Source organism: Hyperolius riggenbachi, chromosome 8, assembly GCF_040937935.1.
Source record: "Hyperolius riggenbachi isolate aHypRig1 chromosome 8, aHypRig1.pri, whole genome shotgun sequence".
NCBI lineage: Eukaryota > Metazoa > Chordata > Amphibia > Anura > Hyperoliidae > Hyperolius > Hyperolius riggenbachi.
Genome location: NC_090653.1, coordinates 80,056,709 through 80,079,753, shown reverse-complemented (window position 1 = coordinate 80,079,753; position 23,045 = coordinate 80,056,709). Strand labels below are relative to the sequence as shown.

The 23,045-nt window shown below is 46.9% G+C and overlaps 1 protein-coding gene and 1 long non-coding RNA gene across 3 annotated transcripts in view; one reads left to right on the top strand and one right to left on the bottom strand.

The window, feature by feature from the left end:
* Window positions 1–2,113, top strand: part of LOC137528957 (uncharacterized) — a 58,776-nt gene extending 56,663 nt beyond the window's left edge. For both annotated transcript variants that reach the window (XR_011023510.1, XR_011023511.1), the window contains one exon: window positions 1,226–2,113. This is a non-coding gene — a long non-coding RNA (uncharacterized lncRNA). The remainder of the gene's footprint in view (window positions 1–1,225) is intronic.
* Window positions 1–18,054, bottom strand: part of BLVRB (biliverdin reductase B) — a 32,202-nt gene extending 14,148 nt beyond the window's left edge. Inside the window, exons 1-2 of the mRNA XM_068250773.1 lie at window positions 17,901–18,054; window positions 1,682–1,843 (exon numbers count right to left, since the gene is read on the bottom strand). Of these exons, the coding sequence (XP_068106874.1) occupies window positions 1,682–1,843; window positions 17,901–17,979 (241 nt within the window). The 5' untranslated portion in view covers window positions 17,980–18,054. The remainder of the gene's footprint in view (window positions 1–1,681; window positions 1,844–17,900) is intronic.
* Between the last annotated feature and the right edge of the window lie 4,991 nt (window positions 18,055–23,045).

Sequence of the window (23,045 nt, the reverse complement as noted above, 5' to 3'; positions counted from 1 at the left end):
GGTCCTGTGCTGGTAATAATCACTTCTATAAATGCTTTGAATCAGTAGCAAACTGTTTCCCATCCCCTTCTTGCACCTTTGACACTGTTTGTCCTTGGCAAGTTTTGGTGCGCTGTATCAATAGTTATGAATAGAGTGCTTGGGGGGGGGGGGGGGGGCAATTTTCTACTTGCACTGGGGCCCACAGCTACGCCACTAGCTACGCCACTGCCCCTCACCTCATTAGCTTGATTCACAAAGCCGTGATAACCCATATCACGGTCGCACTAGCGTTTTGCGTGCGCTATAACGCGCGTAACTGTTTTCATGCGCAATCGCAAATTTTTGCATGACAATGCGCTCGTTTTCACGTGAAAATTCACGATTGCTCGTGAAAACCGTTACACGCGTTATAGCGCACGCAAAACGTTAGCGCGGCCGTGATATTAGTTATCGCGGCTTTGTGAATCAAGCCCCATGTGTGAAGCCTTGTACTGGAAGCGCACTTCTAACTTTTGGGCTGCATTCTAGTTCCGTGACAGCAGGATAACCCTCACAACCCCCAACCTAGCATTAAAGTGTTCCTGAGGCGGCCCAAATGATAAAAGTTCTATACTTACCTAGGTTTTGCCATGCACGGATATGTTAGCTTGCCCATGCTACTTTTCATGCACAAACGCAGTCAGACTGTGCCTGGGCAAGTACGGCATTGCCTGGGCAGCAAGTTGAAGCCACTCGCCCACATTCTCGTGCATAAAGAGGAGAGTGGCTGCAAATTCCAAAGAGTCCCAGGCACCAGCGGCGTTCTGCAGGACGTGGGAAGCCCCTGGAGGCTCCCCTCTTCTTAAAGCGGACCCAAACCAATTTTTTTTTTAATTCAAAATATTTAGTTGCACCACTCTGACATATGCAAAGATAAATAAACACTCCTTCAAGCCTATGAGCATTTCAGTGCATGCTTTTCACCCTTCTCTTTTCATAACTAGGGTTATACAGGTTGCAGCCATTATCAATTCCTCCTTTGCTGGACACCATCTACTCCACCAGTTTGCCGGATTCTGTCCCGGCAATATGAAAGGAAGGGAGGAGTTTCTCCAATAAATGTAAAATATTTTATATTTGTCATCATGCAGCTGAAAAAAGGCTGCTATTTATTATTATAATTTAGAAAATAGATTTTATTTCTGAAATCTTGTATTTTTAGTTTGGGACCACTTTAAGTATTTTTTGTTTTGTTTTTTTGCAGCCTCGAGTTCTGACCCGACCTAAAGTGGACCTGAACGCTTGCACAGGACAAAAAAAACAGAGAAATGCACCCTGTATGTATTTAGAGAGTTTTGCCTGTCAAATTCCCCCTCATCTGTGTCTAATCACAACTGTAATTTGATCTCTCAGCTGTATCAACTGGCTGCCTAAAGAGCAGCTAATCTGAAAACACCGGATGTATACCCTATGTCTGCTTCCATGAAAGCAGGAAGTAGACACACTACAGATTTATTACATAATTTGTATCAGCTGTAACAAAGAAATGTTATTGCTGTTCCATATCTTTTAGAGCAGAGAGGAAGTTATGAGTTCAAGTCTGCGTAAAGCAGCTTCCATCTAAGTCTTCTCATGTGGGTAGTCTGTACCTCAGTCAGTTCCTGAACTATTGACAGTTATTTTGTAAGACAGATAATAAAATGAAGAGCAGAAATCTTACATAGGTCATTCCTGGTTCCCAGGATAATCAGCACGGCCTCCTGTCCCTCCACAGCCTTGGAAACGTCGCCTTTATTCAGCACATCGCCCACAATGACCCGGGCAGGTTTTGTGTCAGTAGGGAGGTAACCCGGGTCTCTGACCAGCACAGTCACATGATATCCTGCAAACACACATTCCATTAATTTACCTCATATCTGAATCACAGAGCAATAGCCATATTACAGTACACGCCAAGGGACCAGGAAAAGAAGATTATATCAGAAGTTTACTATATCAGAATTGGTCATACATTGTATGTATTGGTCATACATACACAGTTGCTGGAACCTGAGGACTGAGTTTACTATATCCAGAGGTTAAAGCGGACCCAAACCAAACTTTTTTTAATTCAAAATATTTAGTTGCACCACTCTGACACATACAAAGATAAATAAACACTCCTTCAAGCCTATGAGCATTTCAGTGCATGCTTCACCCTTCTCTTTTCATAGCTAGGGTTATACAGGTGGCAGCCATTAGCAATTCCTGCTTTGTCGGACACCATCTACTCCACCAGTTTGCCGGATTCTGTCCCGGCAATATGAAAGGAAGGGAGGGGTTACTCCAATAAATGTAAAATATTTTATATTTGTCATCATGCAGCTGAAAAAAAGGCTGCTATTTATTATAATTTAAAAAATAGATTTTATTTCTGAAATCTTGTATTTTTAATTTGGGTCCACTTTAACTAGATCAGAGTTTACTGTAACAAGATTCTACTGTTATCAGCAGATCCGAGTATCACCGGAACCCCCCAAGCCACTAGCGCCTGCAGGTTTTAGCTTCCGCGGCTCCAGCGTAGTAGCGGCTTTCCGATGGGCTCAGGTGGAGCTGAGCCCGATCGGGTCCGCTCTAATGTGCGGGTGACTCGTGCCTGCACAGTAGAGGTGATCCGATCGGATTCAGCTATTTCCGCCTGAGCCCAACCGGAAACGCCTGCGCTGGATCGTGGTAGGTAAATACTGTATATACTCGGGTATAAGCCTAAATTTTTCAGCATAAAAAAAATGTGCTGAAACGTTACCCCCTCGGCTTATATGCGAGTCAGTGGATCAAAACGGATGGTGGAGCAGGTTTTTTTAATGGCAGAGGAGCGTAAAGATTGTGCACTAGTGATCCTGGTCTTACCAGCTTGCACCCTGCTGTGTCCATGGCCCTCCATCTCCTTCAACATGGTGTGCAGAGTGCGCTGCTCAAGACTACCTGTGTCCCCTGGCTTGTGGAGCCGGAGCGTGCATGCAGCGTGTCAGCGGTGCAATGATATGAGATTCTTCCTGTGTGGCAATCGCTGTGTCTCATATCTATGACGCCATCTAGTGGCTTCTTGAGACACAGCTGTATGATCCTGGGGCACATCTAGCTAGGGGGAGGGGATTATACGCAAGTCAATGTCTTTTTCCTGAGGAAGAAGTGGGTACAGCGGCTTAAACACGGGTCGGCTTATATGCGAGTATATATACAGTATTTACCTCCCTGGTGTCCGGGGCTTCCTGTGGTGGGTCGCCATGACTGAGGAGGATGGGGAAGCCTCATTAGGATGAAGAGGCTTCCCCCTCCTGAGGTAAGCATCCCTCAGGGTTTTTTTTCCCCCCTTTCTTTAAATACTTCTTCTGCCTTGCTTGTAATCTGTAAAAGGCCAGATTTGGCTCAAGTATCAGATATCATGTCCAGCATGGTTATTAGAAGATTTTATCATATTCTTTATTGGGATAGTTTCTTAAGAGCTCTAGGTTCAGGAATATTTTATAACTACATGTAGAGCTATTCAAATATGGGCATTAAAAATGATTCGCCAAAAATGAATTCCTTTTTACAATAGTGTCGGTAGTCACATCAGGCCACGCTCCTCTTTAGGCTCAAGCGCGGCCCTAGTGTGCCTGAACGAGTACCACCACGCCTGCGCAGTGACCTGGAGCTGCTCGTGCCAGAAGAGGAGCGCAGCCCCGAAGTTAAAGAGGAACTGTAACTAAGAAATTAACTTCATTCCAATTAGTAACTAATAACCCCTTTCCCGGGAGAAATATTTACCTTTTCTAAAATAGATCATCGGGGTCAGTGCAGCTGATTATGTCATTTCACTACAGCTCCTCTTTAACCTCTTGAGGACCGTGGGCTTACACCCCCCTAGTGACCAGGCTATTTGTCACAAATTAGGCCACTGCAGGTTTAAGGCCTCGCTGCAGGGTCGTACAACTCAGCACACAAGTGATCCCCCCCCCCTTTCTGCCCACCAACAGAGCTTTCTGTTGGTGGGCTCTTATCCCTGCAGCCATGTTTATTTATTTTTATATAAATACTGAATTGTTTTTCTTTTCTAATAAATAGCGCATTTTTTTTTCTTTTCCCTACCCACCCTTTCCCTCCCCCGCCAGTCAATCACAGCGATCGGCTGTCATAGGCATGACAGCGGATTGCTCCGTGTTGCACAGCTGTCCCCAGTACAGCACTGCCGTGGTTTGCAGTGCTACACAGTAAATAGAAGGCTGTTTTGCCATCTAACAGTCTCTTAGAGGCTGGGAGACTGGTGACGGAGCTTAGCTCCGTCATACAAGTGGAGATGCACGTATCAGCGCGTGCGATCTCCTGCCAAACCCCTCCCCAGGACTTGACGCCAATTGTCGTTAGGCGGTCCTGGGGCTGCCGCCGCGCTCACGCTCTTTGGCGTGAGGCGGTTGTTAGATAGTTAAAAGGACACTTAAGTCAAACAAAAAAAATGAGTTTTACTCACCTGGGGCTTCCAATAGCCCCCTGCAGCTGTCCGGTGCCCTCGCCGTCTCCCTCCGATCCTCCTGGCCCCACCGGCAGCCACTTCCTGTTTCGGTGACAGGAGCTGACAGGCTGGGGACGTGAGTGATTATTCGCGTTCCTGGCCACAATAGCGCCATCTATGCTGCTATAGCATATATCATATACCATATAGCAGCATAGAGGGTGCTAATATGTCTGGGAACGCGAAGAATCACTCGCGTCCCCAGCCTGTCAGCTCCTGTCACCGAAACAGGAAGTAGCTGCTGGCGGGGCCAGGAGGATCGGAGGGAGACGGCGAGGGCACCGGACAGCTGCAGGGGGCTATTGGAAGCCCTAGGTGAGTAAAACTCATTTTTTTTGTTTGACTTAAGTGTCCCTTTAAAGGAAATGTCCAGGCTATAGAGAAAAAAAAAGATCTAATTACCCAGGGCTTCCTCCAGCCCCTGGCAGCCACTATGTCCCATGCCACAGCTCCGTTCTCAGCCTCTGGCTCAGGATCCCTGCCGGCACAGTGGCCGCTGTCAATCAAGTCCACGTTGTCCGGAGTGTACTATGCAGGCGCAGAACTACTGCGTCTGAACAGTACACTCTGGACAACACGGACGTTATTGACAGCAGCGCTCGCACAAGGTGCAGTAGAGGACGCCCTCGTGAGGTCGTCCTCTGCACCAGCAGGAACCCCAGGCCGGCGGCTGAGAGCAGAGCTACAGCATGGGTCATCGCGGCTGCCAGGGGCTGGAGGAAGCCCCGGGTAAGTAATTTTTTTTCTGTAGCCTGGACATCCCCTTGAAGGAGGGTCCTGGGCAGTGGCAGAGGACAGCATGGGACAAAGCAGGTTATTTCAGCGCGCGATGCTGAGCGCCAAAGCTGGGCACCATCATAGCAGCAATACTAAGCTGCGCATCCCACGTAATGGTAATTCAGGGCTCTGGCAGTCAATAGACACCGAATTACATCCCCCTCGGAGTTGCAACAACTTGAAGGGGGAATAATATTTAATGCCACCTCGGAGTTTAGCAGCAGCAGGGAGAGCCATCATTCGGCTCATCATGCGCTGAACTGCCCAGTGCCCAGATGACCTGCACTTAGCGTGGGAAGCCTCCGGAGGATGTACTACTACTAAATATATCTTTGTTAAGGGGTACTGGAGATAATCTTTACCATACCAGGGGGTACTTGCTGAGCAGAGACTATCGAAAGGGGTCTATAGCAATAAAATGCTGAGAATAATTGGGGCAGCATATAGTACTAAGCATTGGCACAGGGCCACATAAACCTTAAACTAGCCCTGGCCAGCATGGCATTATACTATACTAAACAGCATTCTCCCTTTTTAATTTATTTATTTTGTAATAGTCATTTCCGCTTGCAGGCTGCAATTATGCAGTGTCGGGAGTTACTGAGGCAGCCAGCAAGGCACGGGATACATGCATGACTCAGCAATTATTTATAGATAAACTGTATGAGAGGAGGACCCGTGAACCTTGCAAAAGGCCAAAACAGAATTTAGCCTGGTGCACACCAAAAACCGCTAGCAGATCCGCAAAACGCTAGTGGATTTTGAAGCGTTTTTTCTTATTATTATGAAGCGGTTTGCTAGTGTTTTGCGGTTTTGTGTAGCTTTTTTTGTGTAGCAGATTACAGAGGATTGTTACAGTAAAGCTGTTACTGAACAGCTACGGTAACAAAAACGCCTGGAAAACCGCTCTGATCTGGCGTTTTAGCAAGCGTTTTGCGTTTTTCCTATACTTAACATTGGAGGCAGAAACGCCTCCGAAATCCAAAAAATACTGCAGCAGCCCGGGAGTATGCGTTTCAGCAAAACGCCTACCGCTCTGGTGTGCACCATCCCATTGAAATACATTACCCAAGCGTTTCTACATCCGCAAGCGGTTCTAAAAACGCGACCGGTGTCGCGGTGCCATTGACTTTAATGCAATTGTGCGCTGAGTGGTACCGCTCTGCAATACACTGTAAAGTCTGCATCATTCTAAGCACTTCCATTACATCAGGTAGCATCGCAGCGCACAGACACACAGATAGTAATGGCCACAGAAAATAGAGTCACATCCAAGAACTGGATATGGTTACAGTAAACCTGAAGCCAAAGAAATAAACAAAAAAGTAGATAATGCACTTGTACAAAGCCAGGAGCGCGGCTGCAACCAATATCTGACGTGAATGACAAGTACTGTAAGGCCCAGTGCACACTGAAAACCTCTAGCAGATCTGCTAACCCTAGAGGTTTTTGATTTCAGAGCCATTCTAGGCATGTTTAGAGAAGTTTTCTACACATGCCTAGAGTTTTTTTGCAGCGTGTTTGTGTAGCAGATGTCATATATTGTTACTGTAAAAGCGGTTACTGAACAGCTTCTGTAACAAAAACGCCTGGAAAACCGCTCTGATCTGGCGTTTTTCAGAGCGGTTTTCCACTTTCCTATACTTTAACATTGAGGCAGAAATGCTTCAGAAATCTAAAAAAAAAAATGCTGCAGCCTCTGAGTTTGCGTTTGTGGAAAAAACAACCCGCTCTGGTGTGCACCATCCCATTCTCTTAATCGGTTTTCCCCCTGCAAGTGTTTTAAAAAAACGCTCCAGAACTGCTCTGGTGTGCACCAGCCCTAAGGGCTGGTGCACACCAAAAACCGCAAGCAGATCCGCAAAACGCTAGCAGATTTTTAAACGCTTTTTTTTATTTTTATGAGGCATTTTGCTAGCGTTTTGCGGATTGCTGCTGCGGTTTTCAGTATAGTAGATGTCATATATTGTTACAGTAAAGCTGTTACTGAACAGCTTCTGTAACAAAAACGCCTGCAAAACCGCTCTGAACAGGCGTTTTTCAGAGCGGTTTGCGTTTTTCCTATACTTAACATTGAGGCAGAAACGCATCCGAAATCCAAAAAATGCCTCACCCAGGCATTTTTCGTTTCTGCAAAACGCCTGCCGCTCTGGTGTGCACCACCCCATTGAGATACATTGACCAAGCAGATCCGCAGCCGCAAGCGGATCTGAAAACGCCCAAAAAGCCGCTCGGTGTGCACCAGCCCTCAGAAAGGTCCCAGCAGAGGAAAAGAGGAGTATAGGAAGATAGGGGAAGCCTCTGGGTAGATTAATCAGAGCAGTAATCTGAAAACTTGGCTCTTTAGCTGTTAAGGAACTAAAAGTCCCACAATGCATTGCAGGAGTCTGACAGCCACAGTCATGCTTCATAAAGGCAAATGCATTGTGGGACTTGTAGTTCCTTAACAGCTGGAGGGCCAAGTTTGCAGGTTACTGATCCAGAAGATTCCCTCTACTGGAGGTTTCTAACTTTTTTTTTTCCTGGCTACAGGTACGCTGTGAATGCAGCATTTTTCCTGCATTTGGTTGGTCAAATGGGAATCCAAGAAAAAAAATTGCATAGCAAATGTGATGCTATAGGATTTTCTTGTGACCTCCCATTTTAACATTTATTTCAGTTTTATTTTACCATAAATCGTAATTGCTCATTGACATACTGCCCAGATTGCTCGATAATTGTCGCAATGTACACGTTGAAAATAGAGAAAATTACATGGCAGAATCTTTGCATTGTGATCCCGATTTTCAGTGTCAACGGGCCCAATTTCCTCACAAGAGCAATCACTACAATGGCAGAAATATTTGAGGCAAAGAGCAAAATGTAAAGGTGCATCAAACTACCATTTATTTTTCCATTGTTTAAATCCCTTTCTCAGCTTTCTATCTTAATGCACACAATCATATATCTGAATTAATTCGCAATTTACACAGTTTTGTGCATTGCATGCCTGTAGTTATTGTAATACATATATTTAACAGTACCTGTTTGCTGGCTCTTGCCTTGGTCCTCTAGCTCCTTGTTACCAGAAGAATGTGAGTTCCTTCCCCAGCGTAGAGCAGTTCACCTTAACCCACCCACCTCCTCCCTGTGCTTAGAGGGCAACAAAAGTGAGAGGGATATGAAGGCTGACATGTTTTATTTCCTTTTAAAGAGAGCCCGAGATGGGCTCATAAAATAAAAATTAAAAAAGTATGCTACCTGATCCAGGGGGCTGAGCGGATCAGGTAGCCCCAAAAAATGCGGCTCCTGTGGGCCACAATGTCCCACTTTCACTTCTGTGACCTCGGGGTCACGACTCTGGAATGAGCGACTGTCTCTCATTCACAGGGTGTAGGAAGGCAAGGGAGCGACAGGGGGCGTGGCCAGGGGGAGAGAGCTGCCAGATAGCAGCTCTGGAAACCCTGTAGGGACGCCCGTCAGGCGTTCTGAACTGGGAATCCCTCTCCCCTGTGTTTGCCTCCAGGATGGCGACAAATATTGTTGCTAATCTCGGGGGCATAGCGCGGCGGTGGTGGGAGGGGGGGGGGGGGCTGAGCGTGGAAGTGGAGGGGGCAGAGAGCGGCGTGGGGTTTACAGAATCCATGTTTTGCATGCAGGTCTTCGCAGGCATTTTATGCACGTTTTCACGTATGTGTTTTGAAAATGAATTATTGAATGCAATTTGCCTGTAGAGCGCCAAAAAACTGCAGCATGCGGTGCATGTTCCTTCTGCATAGCAATGCATTTATTTGGATTCAAAAATTCACATTTCACGGAAACAGGTTGCTTGACTTTTTCATTACAATGCGTATCAATGCATTTTGCTGCACACGGTTTTCTGTTCCTTTCTGTTCCTTCTGCGGTTTTCTGTTCCTTGCTTAAAGTGCAAATAAGCATTTAGCCTGTCACACACCCTCCCTAGCGTGCTTATAAAAGCCATGTGTACCACTCATTACCCTGCCCTGACAGTAATACAAAACCATTTCCCACTGCTTTTTTTTTTTTTTTTTTTAAACCCTCTTATAATGACACTGTGCAGTGTGTAGGTAGAATTAAATGTTTTTGTTTTCTAACACATTGAGCAATGACAGGGAGAGAAGAATATTCAGCTGTAGTGCTGGCCACAAAGAGGGAAAAAAACTCTCAGAAGAGGGAGGAGATGAGTTAGGTCAAGTGATCGGTGCATACCGCCAGACACTGGCTGCTCTCTCCATCTAATAACTTGCCATCCAGATCACAGTGCATGCTGCAGTTTTATGCAGCACTCAGCCGAATCCCTATAGCTGTGCATAACAGTGATCAGTAAATCAAATAAGACCAGTCAGAAATAATCGATTCGATCATCAGTCTGACGGAAGATTGCATCGTGTGTACTAGGCATTAGCCTCCACATGTCTCACCTCGACCAGCAGTACTGCTTTGTACCATTGTGCTGTAGTCCTCTGCATCTCTGCAAGTTTGGATGCAAAGCCCCATTACTCAAACAATCAGCATGTAATCAGCAACCATACAGATGATAGGAGATGACCTTTGATTTCTGTTTTAAAGAGAACCTGTACTGAGTAAAAAATATTTAAAATAAACACATGAGGTAACTTCAAATGAACATACATAGTTACCTTACCATCAGTTCCTCTCAGAAGCTCACCATTTTCTTCTGACAATAATCCCTTCCAGTTCTGACAATATTTTGTCAGATCTGAAATATATCTGAAATATATCAGTTGCTGTCAGTAAAATATCAGTTGCTGTCAGTTATAGCTGAGAGGAAAACTGATGTACCAGGTAATGTCCATGTTTCCCTATGGCTCAAGTGGGCGATGTTACAGTTTAACTGTGTGCTGACCAGAAAGCTGTTATGGGTAATGGCCATTTTCAAAATGGAGGACGAAAAATTCCCTTGATCACAGTGAACAAACAGGACGCGCAACAGGAGAAAGACACTGGGGAGTAGACTACACGGGAGGCAAGTATGACTTATGTATGCTTATTTTGACTTTTAATTTTCAGTTCAGGTTTTCTTTAAGGTGCATACACACGTCTGAACATTTGACGGACTGTCGCTTAGATCAGACATCTGAACGACTTTTCCGGCAAACAACAAAGCGTTTAAACGTCATAGACACGGACGACAAGACGAACGACTGACAGAGAAGACAGTCGTTTAACAGACTGGAAAGCAAAGTCCGTTGTTCGTTGTGGTTTGTACACATGAACAGACTAGTCGCCTGATAATATAGTGTACGTCAACCGTTGCTGTGCATGATGACGGTAAACGTTTAGACTTTCAGACGCTGTAGCCTTTGAACGTCAAGTCGGAATGCTTTCACAATAAAAGGCGTTACGGTTTGCCACAAAAGATATACACAGGATAACAGCGCTCAGTCCATATATATGCGGATCCAGGTTCTTCCAGAACTAGATAGATATCCTTATTATGGGTCACCTCAGAAGTAAACAAACATATAATAGTGCAGACTGCCATAAATTATGCCTTACACCGCTGTGTTAACACATAGACAGGCTTTCAAACGGTGTTCAGGGTAATGGGGCGGGGACCACCACCTTTACTTTACATTCACTCCCCTCCAGTATGAAAACTTCCCCTGCTCATCGTCGTTAAACTGTTCACAGGGCACTGGCAAGTCACAACCTCACTGGGTAAGTGGTAGCTTCTGCTTTAACCATCCAACAAGATATCCCACTTGCAATCACAACCTCAAAATAAGCAAATCGCTTCCAAGCCTTAAAAGTAATGCGCGTACATGTAAAATTTCTCTTAAAAGCATGTCACAATCCATATACCGATCCCCTAATCTAGGGCCACGGCTTGTCTCACCCTCCGTCGTCCATCGCAGCGTCCTCCTCGCTTGTCCGTTGGCGATTGTTTGCCAGAACTGCAGTGTAGTTGGCAACTAGCTGAGTGCACATAGCTTTCTTTATTGCCTTGCAATTTAAAGAGGATTTCTACAGAGGAAGCAGCAGCTTGTTTTTAGGTGCTCTATCAACATGAGAAGGAGAAGAAAGAACGGGTCAGAAAGTCTCTAGGTCCACACTAGGTCCGTGACAGATTGTATCCGTTTTAAACGGATCTGGTTTGGTATTTCTCCCCCCCACCTCAGTTTTAAATAAACAAATGTATTTGGAGCATGCGTTTCCAGTCCGTGGAAACGTATGCCCGGGGGATTGGGGGCGCCTAAGTGAAGAGGGAAGCAGCCAGGATAGGGGTGGCAGCAGGCAGGGGAGTCATCCCCCCCCCACCTGGGTCCCCCGTCTCCGCTACCCCTCCAGCTATCTGCGCAAATTGTTAAAATATGTCTGCACGAGCGGGGAAGATTACCTTCTCTCCACTTCCACAACTCGCTGCTAGACTTCCTGCAATATCACACTCTATACTTCGGAGGGCAGCATTGCAGGAAGTGACTCGGCGAGCGGAGGAAGTAGAGAGAAGGTAATCTTCCCCGCTTGCTGCGGACATTATATTTTAACAATTTGCGCAGATAGCTGGAGGGGCAGCGGGGACAGGGGACCCAGGTGGGGGGGCGGAGTTCACACAACCCCCCTCCCCACCAACCGCTGCCACCCCAGTCCTGGCTGCTTTACTCTCCAGCATGGCGGCCCTCTCTCACCCCCAGGCTGTGACACGGAAACGGATCCGTTTCTGTGTCCAAATGTGCCCGTGTAGAGGGAGATCGTTTTTTCTTTTGCCTGCCACTACCCCTGCGTGTATCAGGATCCATATGCGTTGCGTGAAAATGCAGCAGATAGAGACCTTCCATTCAGGTTTTAAAAACCGGTCCCCGCAAACGCAGACGGATCCGTCTTTTGTTTGGGTCAAGACGGCTGCAATTTTTAACATTGCTATCCGTGGCTCTGGTTTTCATCAAGTTTTAAAAACCGAGCCATGGATATGTTCCCGGACGTAGTGTGAACCAGCTCTAAGGCCTAGTGCACACCGAGCGGTTTTAGGAGCGATCCGCAAACCGCATTCGCCAGTGAAAACACTTGGCTAATGTATTTCAATGGTATGGTGCACAGCAGCGGTTTGAGGTTTTTAGCAAACCGCAAACGTGCCTCCTGCTGCACGTTTGCGGTTTGCAGAAGCGTTTCTGCCTAAATGTAAAGTTTAGTAAAAACGCAAACCGCTCTGGAAAATGCTACATCAGAGCGGTTTTCCAAGCGTTTGTTACAGAAACTGTTCAGTAACAGCTTTACTGTAACAGTATTTGTAATCTGCTACACAAAAAAGTTCCCCAAAACACTAGGCATGTTTAGAAAACGTCTCTAAACATGCGTAGAATCGCTCTGAAATCAGCTCCAAAAACCGTTAGCATTTTGAGGATCTGCTAGCGGTTTTGGTGTGCACTGGGCCTCAGTTAAAGTTTGTAGTCTGGGTAAAAAATGGTTAATGAGATTTGTTTGCTTTTTGAGCCAAAGGGAGGAACTCTGAAGTGTCCCTTATCAGTGGCAAACAGAGTGGGGCATGACTCAGCACTCTGACATGCTGGATAGTTACCTGCTCACCATATAGATACTGAACATGTCTTGCAGCAGGACTCCAGAGAATTCTGTGACAGTATAGTCCCAAGTGAGGTCAGGATATACAGTATGTGTGTATGCAGAACAAACATTCCTAATAAAGATTTTTACTCAGGTTCGTATGTAAGCCAACCTCTGCTGAACACAGAGCTCTTCCAATCCAGCAACATATGTGATTTTATTTCATTATAGAAAGCATGTGTATAGCAGGATTCAGTGACCATTGCGGCTGCTACTGCTTCTGCACAGCTGCAAGCCCACTTCCAGGGACAGAGCTGAGTATTGCACATTTGTTCCAAGAAATTCACCCAGTTTTCAAAAATTGACTGAGTATGCAAAATAATTCCTTAAAGGTGCCCATGCATCTGTATGTATGGGAAGATTGACCAAGAGACAGACCTCTCTGATTGATCTGTTGCCTGCCCATACATTGCAGGCCGATTCCTGCTCGATTTCAGCATAAAATCTCTTGGAATCGTCCAAGCCCGCTGCCTCGCCGCTGTTCCCCAATGTATAAATGTACATGTAGATGTGTGCATTCATACGTTACCTGTCCTGTGTCGCAGTGCCTCATCCGTTTTCTGAATCTATGCGCCGGCAGTGGAATCTATGAGCCGGCAGTGGAGCTAATAGAAGAGCGGTGAATTTGTAAGACGAATGGGCACCGCAACACAGGACAGGTAATGTATAAACACTCACATCTACAGCGCCGGGGGCTTAGTCGCGTTCCTCGCTCGTCCAGAAATCACTCGCCATTGCCACCGCGCACCTGATCGACCATGACGGCCTGACATCTTGCAGCATGTCCAATCGACATCTTTGGCCCAGAATTGGTGGCATCATCAATCAGGCATGCACTTGGCGGCACCGATTTCATTTGATTTGATAAAAATTATTGAATCAGAACCAAATGTTCAAACAGATGGTCAGATCTCGCTAGATGTATGGGTACCTATAGATGCCCATAGATCTAACGATTTTGTAGCATGATCGACCACCCGATTGGATATATGAAAATCGGTGGTACTACAAGCATGCTTGATTGATGATTCGATCGATTACTGTTAAATGTATCATATAAGCAGCATGCTGGAAAATCTCATACCAACGAAGTGAAATGGGTGTGCAGCGGTAACAGCACTCAATATCTCGACAACCACAGAACACAACAGACCCCGACCGCATGACATCATATATGCACCTGGCGCTACACAGGGGTGACGGCAATGGCCGGGAGTCGTGACAGTGGGACAGGTGAGATTTTACACGGCAATGGCACGGGGGAGAGGAGTTTGGGGTCGGTCTACTGGTTGATCTGCCCATACATTGCTAGATGAGTACTGTCACCTGCAGAGATTGGTAGTCAATCCTTTGGGCTTAGTGTTGTACTGTTGCTACAAAGAGGGAAGAAATGTAGCCCACAACAGAGTTGGGTAAGTAGGGGAAAAATAAGCTCAATGTGATCTTGTACTCCTAAAGCAGGGATGTCAAACTCAATCATGTTAGGGACCAAAATCTAAAACCTAGTCTAAGTCACGGACCAAATATAGTGAATTGGTTGTGTACTATGAATAATTACTAGAAGATTAGCAGCAAAGAAAATATTCTCATACTTTTATTTTCAGGTATATAGTGTTTTTTTCTAACATTGCATAATTCTATAATATGTGCAGATTACACAACACTCAGCATTCAAAATGAGTCTTTCAGAGCAGTCTGTGAAGTAATGACCTCTCCTCTAGCAGAGAAAAAGTAAATAGTCCAGGAACAGTTGAGATAATAAAAGTCAGATAACAGCCCTCTCCACGACTAACTTAGTCGGAGAACTTAATAGCTTGTTTGCATAGAGATAACAACTGGAGGTTCTCAACTCTTCCTGTACTGGAAACAATTACACTGATGTATCTGATCTTAATGTTTTATTTCTTAGCTGTGCTACACATACAAATCATAATATCATCATTTTTTTTTTTCGCTTCAGTGTCTCTTTAAATAGGCATATGCTGTGGGTAGGGTGGTACTTACTGCGCCTTCCGTTCCCCTCCGTCACTCGCCGTTCTCCTGCAGAATTCCCCGTTCTTTAGGCCAACCAGCATTACCTAGCTTCCGGACAGTCGGAGGCTACAGTGCATGCATGGCCTCGAGCCATGAGTGCTCTGATTGCGCTCCCGTTGCCAGGAGCGTTTTGCGCATCAGCAGTAGTGATTTTCCCTTACTGCTTCCGAAAGAAGGAAAGTTAAACTGTATTATTATTATTATTATTATTATTATTATTATTATTATTATTTGCTAGTAGACCTAAGCACACTTGCCTGCCCAGCTTCCTGGCCCAACGGCTGTCCGTGCTGCACAGTAGCAAAAAAACATGGACACAGGGACAGGATGACGCAGGGACAGGTTAGGTTTTATTATATAGGATTTTACTTAAAGTAAAGATGTGGCTAGCTACAGATTTGCCTGGGGCTTTCTCCCGCACCATAAACACGTCGAAGTCCCTTGCCGTCTTCCCGCGGTCCGCCGTGATCAGCTCCGTACCTTGGTCAGTCGGGTCCAGTCTGGATCTTCTGCGCAAGTGCGGACCTCTCGCAAAGTGCAGTAAACCTAGACTGCCGTGACTGAGCAAGTTACCTGGGCTAATTGCGGCTGAACTGCAGACCACGGGAGGATGGCAAGGGACTCCAACATGTTTATGGGGCAGGAGGAAGCCCCGGATAAGTATCAAATCTGTAGCTAGCGACATCTCTGGTACACTTTTGATCTACTTTCAAGAGGAGGAAGAAGCGGCCAGCAGGTGGGGACACAGCGGTGCAGTGCCGATAGGGCACTGGTCTTGTCATTCCAGCACACAGCAAGGTTATCAGCTGTGTGCAGGGATGACAGGGCAGGTGCCTGATCACTACAGTAGCATACCTTCAGATCCACCAAAAGAAGAGTGGGGAAGGCAGGAGGAAACACAGCACAGGAACAGCACAGTACACAGGAACAGGAAATGTGCTGCTGAAAGACACTTCCTGATAGAAACAGAAGATATCCCCTAAAAATAAGCCCTAGCACATCTTTTGAAGCAAAAACAGTAAAACAAGACACTGGCCTCAATTCACCAAGATCATGCTGACGATAATAAGGCAAGCGAAAACTTGCCACTGCACAGTGAGAGAGTTATCTTATCTCTTCATTCCTTAAAGGGAAGGTTCAGGCAGGGGGTAAAAAATAAAATAAAAATCAATATCCACTTACCTTGGGCTTCCTCCAGCCCGTGGCAGGCAGGAGGTGCCCTCGCCGCCGCTCCGGATGCTCCCGTTCGTCTCCGGTGGCCGACCCGACCTGGCCGGCTGCCAGGTCGGGCTCTTCTGCGCTCCAACGACGGGCTCTTCTGCGCTCCACGCAGGCACGCTGACGTCGTTGGACGTCCTCCGGGCTGTACTGCGCAGGCGCAGAACTACTGCGCCTGCGCAGTACAGCCCGGAGGACATCCGATGACGTCAGTGTGCCCCCGTGAAGCGCAGATTGGAGCGCAGAAGAGCCCGACCTGGCGGCCTGGCCAGGTCGGGTCGGCCACCGGAGATGAACGGGAGCATCCGGAGCGGCGGCGAGGGCACCTCCTGCCTGCCACGGGCTGGAGGAAGCCCCAGGTAAGTGGATATGGATTTTTTTTTTTTTTTTTACCTCCTCCCTGAACCTTCCCTTTAAGGAATGAAGAGATAAGATAACTCTCTAAGTGCAGTGGCAAGTTTTCGCTTGCCTTATTATGCACACACAGCACAGCAACAGACCTACAGCTTGTTTTTAAGGCCCGGTTCACACTTGCGGTTGTTTGCCAAACGGACCGGATGACCTGACCGGATCCGGACCGGATCCGGATCGGAACCGTACGGTTCTGATCCGGATCCGATCCAGATCCGGTCAGGTTGCATCAGGTGTCCATCAGGATGCGATCCGGATCCGTTTGGCAAAAGTAACGTTAAAAACAAAAAAAATGTTGGGGTCTGGGAGGTCAGCAGAAGGGGGACCTGTGGAATCAGGCCCTCTGCTGTTTAGCACTCACCTCCACCTGCGACATGCTGCCAACATCTCCGGATCCGGATCCAGCTGTGCTGCTCCACTCCAAAATGCTTGCCCATGTGTCCCCATCCAATATCGCCGCAACAATCCCCATAGGAAGTGGGGTAGAACATCCGGATTTCTCAGCCAGTGTGTTGTGCGCTCTCCGGTTCCCATTGGTTTGTATTGGCCGGATGGTGCAGTCCGGCTCCGCCCCGGATACGGCTGCCGGAGGAGCCGGATGAAAAAATAGCGCATGTTGGAACGGAGGCCGGAGTCCGATCCGGTCCGGCTCCGGTTCGGCAGAACGGACGCATGTGAACGGACGCATAGGCTTTCATTGCTATGCCGTGCGTCCGTTCCGTCCGTTCTGCAAGCGGTGCGGCTCCGGCACGGCGATTCCGGAGGGCCACCGCAAGTGTGAACCGGGCCTTAATGGGTTTAGGTCACTAGTTATCCTATAAAGTTACTAAGATAACAGTCAACAAGTATAGGAAATATATATATTAAAAAAACAAAACCATTTCACTGTGTCTGATTATAAACATAAAAAATGCAGCAAAGTGAAAAAGTTCTCTTGGGCAACTAAAAGAATTGTTACATTTTACAGCTGGGACATAGATCCATTGCCCCGGGCACAGCTGGGACATAGATCCATTGCCCCGGGCACAGCTGGGACATAGATCCATTGCCCCGGGCAACTCCAGTTTTCTTTACATTCACCATGTGTGTTTATTAACCAGCCACACCACAGAAACACGTGGTGGAAGGTCACACAATGCTGTCATAACTGCACTAGGCAGCTGCAGAACTGCACCTGTGAACTGTGTGTCTCTAAGATCTATTGCATGCAGACATACAGTTATGCATACATTAAATCCTGCACTCTACTGTGTAACAGAACCTGTTTGCAAGACTGCAATATGGAAGAAGACACTGTTTAGTATTCTGGAGGCTTCCTACTTACACAGCAGCAGTTCTATCATATATGCAGATGACAATCAAGCATCAGTAGTGGCATTATAATTACCTTCATCCACAGCTTGTTTCAGGGTTATCCGACCTGTCATTCCAGTAGCCCCAAAGATCACAATGTTTTTCGGAGCCATTGTGATTATACAATGACTGCTCTCTCTCTCTCTCACTGCATGTTATAAGATCTCTTGGCACACTACCTATCCAGGCTCCTCCCCTGGTGGGAGGGGCTTCTGTAACTGTGAGGATTAACTCTCTCGCAGCTGGCAGTGGATGTTCTTGTGCCCAGCAGTAGCAGGCTTGCTGTGCAAGTTTGTCCATGCAGATAAGAATTCTGGCAATGACTACGTGTGTTATGTCCTGTCATACGAGGCAAGAGCATGGCATATCAGATCAGCCTGAAACTATGTAGAAATTGCCGTAGGAACAAACTTTTTAGAAAGTTGTTGGCCAGTTTGCAGTTCTGCAATTCGCATTACATAATAGCCAAAAGTTTATTTAAGGAAGGTGAGCGGAATTTAGGAACTGCCATAGTTAAGGTGGCCATTCATCTCTCGACTTGGCCGCCAATTGACCATTTGATTCGATAATTATGGAATCGGATGAAAGTTGGTGCCACCAAGATCATGCCTGATCAACGACAGGGGCTTTCCTAGGGTCCTTGGAGATCGGGGGCACCAGGTGGGGGGCAAATGGGCGTGGCCATGCAGTGAGTGGGTGGGGCCAAACGTACATGAACTTAGCAGCGGTGTAAGCTACAGATAACGGGCCTGCCCATCGAAATACTGGATGGAGCTCCCTGTCCTTTATTTAGATAATTTACGATCAGTATAGGCATAGATCAAAGATGTATACGCACATACAATTTTGACAAGTCACTTATCTATCGCAAAGTGGCAACAGCAATTTAAACTAAATACTGTACAAACGTTTTAACACATACATGAACATTATGGAAAATCCAAGTTGAAAACCTGTGTAGATAAACAATTTCATCCATCCTACTCCTGAAAAAATGTATTCATTTTTTTAGAACCTCCCAGTTTTATTTTCTGTTTTAAAAAGCTAAAAAAGTAGGTTTAATGCTATTGTCTGATATGATGATGATTCAGCTTTTCCCATAGTCTCGCAGTTAGCAATCATGTGACCCCCAACAAGACAAATTCAGCAATCATGAGGCCCCTATCAAGACAAATTCAGCAATCATGAGGCCCCCAACATGACAAGTGTTCTGAACTATCCGCTGAGCAGATCATTCAGAAACAGCCTTATCAGTCTGCTGACAGACTGTACACGTGCTACTGTCGGCAGAACTCCCGCCCACCGGGAGGGTCTGACGGACCCGTCGTTTGTTACAGTAGTGCGTGTGTATGCACCTTAAAGGACACCTGAGGCGAAAATAGACTAATGAAACAAACGATTGTATTTATCGTCTCCTGAAATTTTTATTAAAAGATATTCCAGTTTTATTTTATTTTTAAATCTACTTTTTAAGTTTTAACTGTTTTATTGTTTTTGCTCAATGGCACATTCTTTGAAGTATGCCAGAGCTAAAATCTATGAACTATTGACGCTTTTTATCTCTTTCCTGCTTTTAGAAGCCATTTTCTGCTAGGAAAGTGTTTTTTAGTTGGAATTTCTTATCAGTGAGAGTCACACTGTAGTCACTTCCTGTCTGAGTCAGGACTGAGTCAGCCACTTACATACCTGATATTTAACTCTTTCAGACAGAGAAAGAAAAAAAGGAACAGAGCATAGTTATTTGTGTGCTAGGCACTGTACATATCCATGTCCATGTCATGTCACCTCGGGTATCCTTTAGGCTACTTGCACACCAAGACGTTGCGTTAGGTGCTACGTTAAGGTCGCATAACGTGCACCTAACACAACGTATGGTGCTGCAAGTGAGGACGGTAGAGTGAGCCGCGTTAGGCGGCTCGATTCCTATAATGTCTCCCAGAGTGGCGCTGATTGGCCAGCGGGACCACGTGATGCGGAGCGAGACACTCCGCATCACGTGGTCCCGCCGGCCAATCAGCGGCCGCCAATGCAGTGAATATTAAGTAGCCATGTGCGCGGCTACTGTAGCTGGCTCTCCCCGCCTCCTCTCCGCTCCCCACTGCGCATGTGCAAACAGTTTAACGCGGCTATAGCCGCTGTAACGCCGTAGCATGCTGCACTTTCCGGAGAACGTGCAGCGTTACATGTAACGCAACGTGGGCTGTGTGAACAGCCCACTTGTGTTACATTGCTGTGCGTTGGGGGAGCGTTACAGGCGCACTAACGTGCGCCTGTAACGTCTTAGTGTGTAAGCAGCCTTAACATTAACCTCTCCTCTTCTATACCTAACACTGCCTACACTATCTTCTCCAATGTCTAACATAAACCTTTCCTCCCCAATGCCCCTAACACTAACCTTTCCTATGCCTACACTATCTTCTCCTATGCTTAACATTAACCCCCTCCCTCTCCTATGCTTAACACTAAACCCCCTCTCCTATGCCTAACCCTAACCCCCATCTCCTATAAAAGCAAGAAGCTCTGAATCAGGATGATAACATTTGTTGGCTAACTTAGAGAATATTCTATACAATAATAGACAATATTCTACTACTCCCCCTCCTATGCCTAACACTTACCCCCCTCTCTTATGCCTAACACTATCCTCCCCTCTCCTATGTCTAATACAGTACTAACCTTCTCTCTCCTATGCCTAACACTAACCACCCTTCTCCTATGCCTAACACCAACTTCTCCTCTGCCTAACACTAACCTCTCCTCTCCGAAGTCTAAAACTAATCTCTGCTCTCCTAATCCTACCACTAATGTCTTGATGCACCTGGAGGTAGGTAAATATTACACAGTATTATATACATTCTATTGGTCATTGACTGCACTTTTGTGGGATGGGAGGGGGGTAGAGTTGGGCCGAACCTCCGATTTTAGGTTCGCGAACCGGGTTCGCGAACTTCCGCGGAAGGTTCGGTTCGCGTTAAAGTTCGCGAACCGCAATAGACTTCAATGGGGATGCGAACTTTGAAAAAAAAAATTTATGCTGGCCACAAAAGTGATGGAAAAGATGTTTCAAGGGGTCTAACACCTGGAGGGGGGCATGGCGGAGTGGGATACACGCCAAAAGTCCCCGGGAAAAATCTGGATTTGACGCAAAGCAGCGTTTTAAGGGCATAAATCATATTGAATGCTAAATGACAGGCCTAAAGTGCTTTAAAACATCTTGCATGTGTATACATCAATCAGGTAGTGTAATTAAGGTACTGCTTCACACTGACACACCAAACTGTTCACTGAACAGAACAGGTATGCAGTGGCGGGTTCACTGAACAGAACAGGTATGCAGTGGCGGGTTCACTGAACAGAACAGGTATACAGTGGCGGGTTCACTGAACAGAACAGGTATGCAGTGGCGGGTTCACTGAACAGAACAGGTATACAGTGGCGGGTTCACTGAACAGAACAGGTATACAGTGGCGGGTTCACTGAACAGAACAGGTATGCAGTGTCGGGTTCACTGAACAGAACAGGTATGCAGTGGCAGGTTCACTGAACAGAACAGGTATGCAGTGGCGGGTTCACTGAACAGAACAGGTATACAGTGGCGGGTTCACTGAACAGTACAGGTATGCAGTGGCAGGTTCACTGAACAGGTATGCAGTGGTGGGTTCACAGTACAGGTATGCAGTGGTGGGTTCACAGAACAGGTATGCAGTGGTGGGTTCACAGAACAGGTATGCAGTGGTGGGTTCACAGTACAGGTATGCAGTGGTGGGTTCACAGAACAGGTATGCAGTGGTGGGTTCACAGTACAGGTATGCAGTGGTGGGTTCACAGAACAGGTATGCAGTGGTGGGTTCACAGAACAGGTATGCAGTGGTGGGTTCACAGAACAGGTATGCAGTGGCGAGTTCACTGAACAGGTATGCAGTGGTGGGTTCACAGAACAGGTATGCAGTGGTGGGTTCACTGAACAGGTATGCAGTAGTAGGTTCACAGTACAGGTATGCAGTGGTGGGTTCACAGAACAGGTATGCAGTGGTGGGTTCACAGAATAGGTATGCAGTGGTGGGTTCACAGAACAGGTATGCAGTGGTGGGTTCACAGAACAGGTATGCAGCCAGGGACAAGCTAAGCCTAACTAATCTTTCCCTATGAGAGAGAGTGTGCAGCAGCTCGCCCTACTCTCACTAATGCAGGCACACGAGTGACCGTAATGGTCGCCGCTGCCTGCCTTTTAGTAGGGGGGGAGTGGCTCCAGGGGCTAGTGTAGCCTATATGGCTACACTGGGCCTGCTGACTGTGATGTAGAGGGTCAAAGTTGACCCTCCATGGTGCATTATGGGGCGAGCCGAACTTCCGCAAAGGTTCGCCTGCGGGACGCGAACGCGAACCACGGAAGTTCGCATGGAACCGTTCGCAGGCGAACCGTTCGGCCCAACTCTAGAGGGGGGAGGTATGGACTCCCCACAAGAGTCACATTTTTCACAGGGGGGCCTCATTTAGTCTAATTACACTCTGCAGTAACCTCTTCTCTGCAGTGCCTAGCATTAACCTCTTCTCTCCCATGCCTAACACTAGCCTCCCCTGTTCGTTGGCTAACACTAACCTCCCCCCTCCTCTGCCTAACACTAACCTCCCCCCTCCTCTGCCTAACACTAACCTCCCCCCTCCTCTGCCTAACCCCAACCTCCCACATCCTCTGCCTAACCCTCACTTCCCATATCCTCTGCCTAACTCTACCCCCCCCCCTTTCCATTGCCTAACACTAACCTCCCCTCTCCTCTGCCTAACACTAACCTTCCCTTTGCCTAACACTAACCTCCCCCCACCTCTGCCTAACCTCTCCTCTCCTCTGCCTAACACTAAACTCTCCTCTGTCTAACACTAACCTCCCCTCTCCTATGTCTAACACTAACCTCCCCCTTCTCTGCCTAACCTCTCCTCTCCTTTGCCTAACACTAACCTCCCCCTCTCCTCTGCCTAACCTCTCCTCTCCTCTGCCTAACATTAACCCCTCTCTCCTCTGCCTAACACTAACCTCTCATCTGCCTAACACTAACCTCCACCATCCTCAGCCTAACACTAACCTTATCTCTCCTCTGCCTAACACTATCCTCCCCCGCCTCTGCCTAACCTCTCCTTTCCTCTGCCTAACACTAACCTCCCCTCTCCTCTGTCTAACACT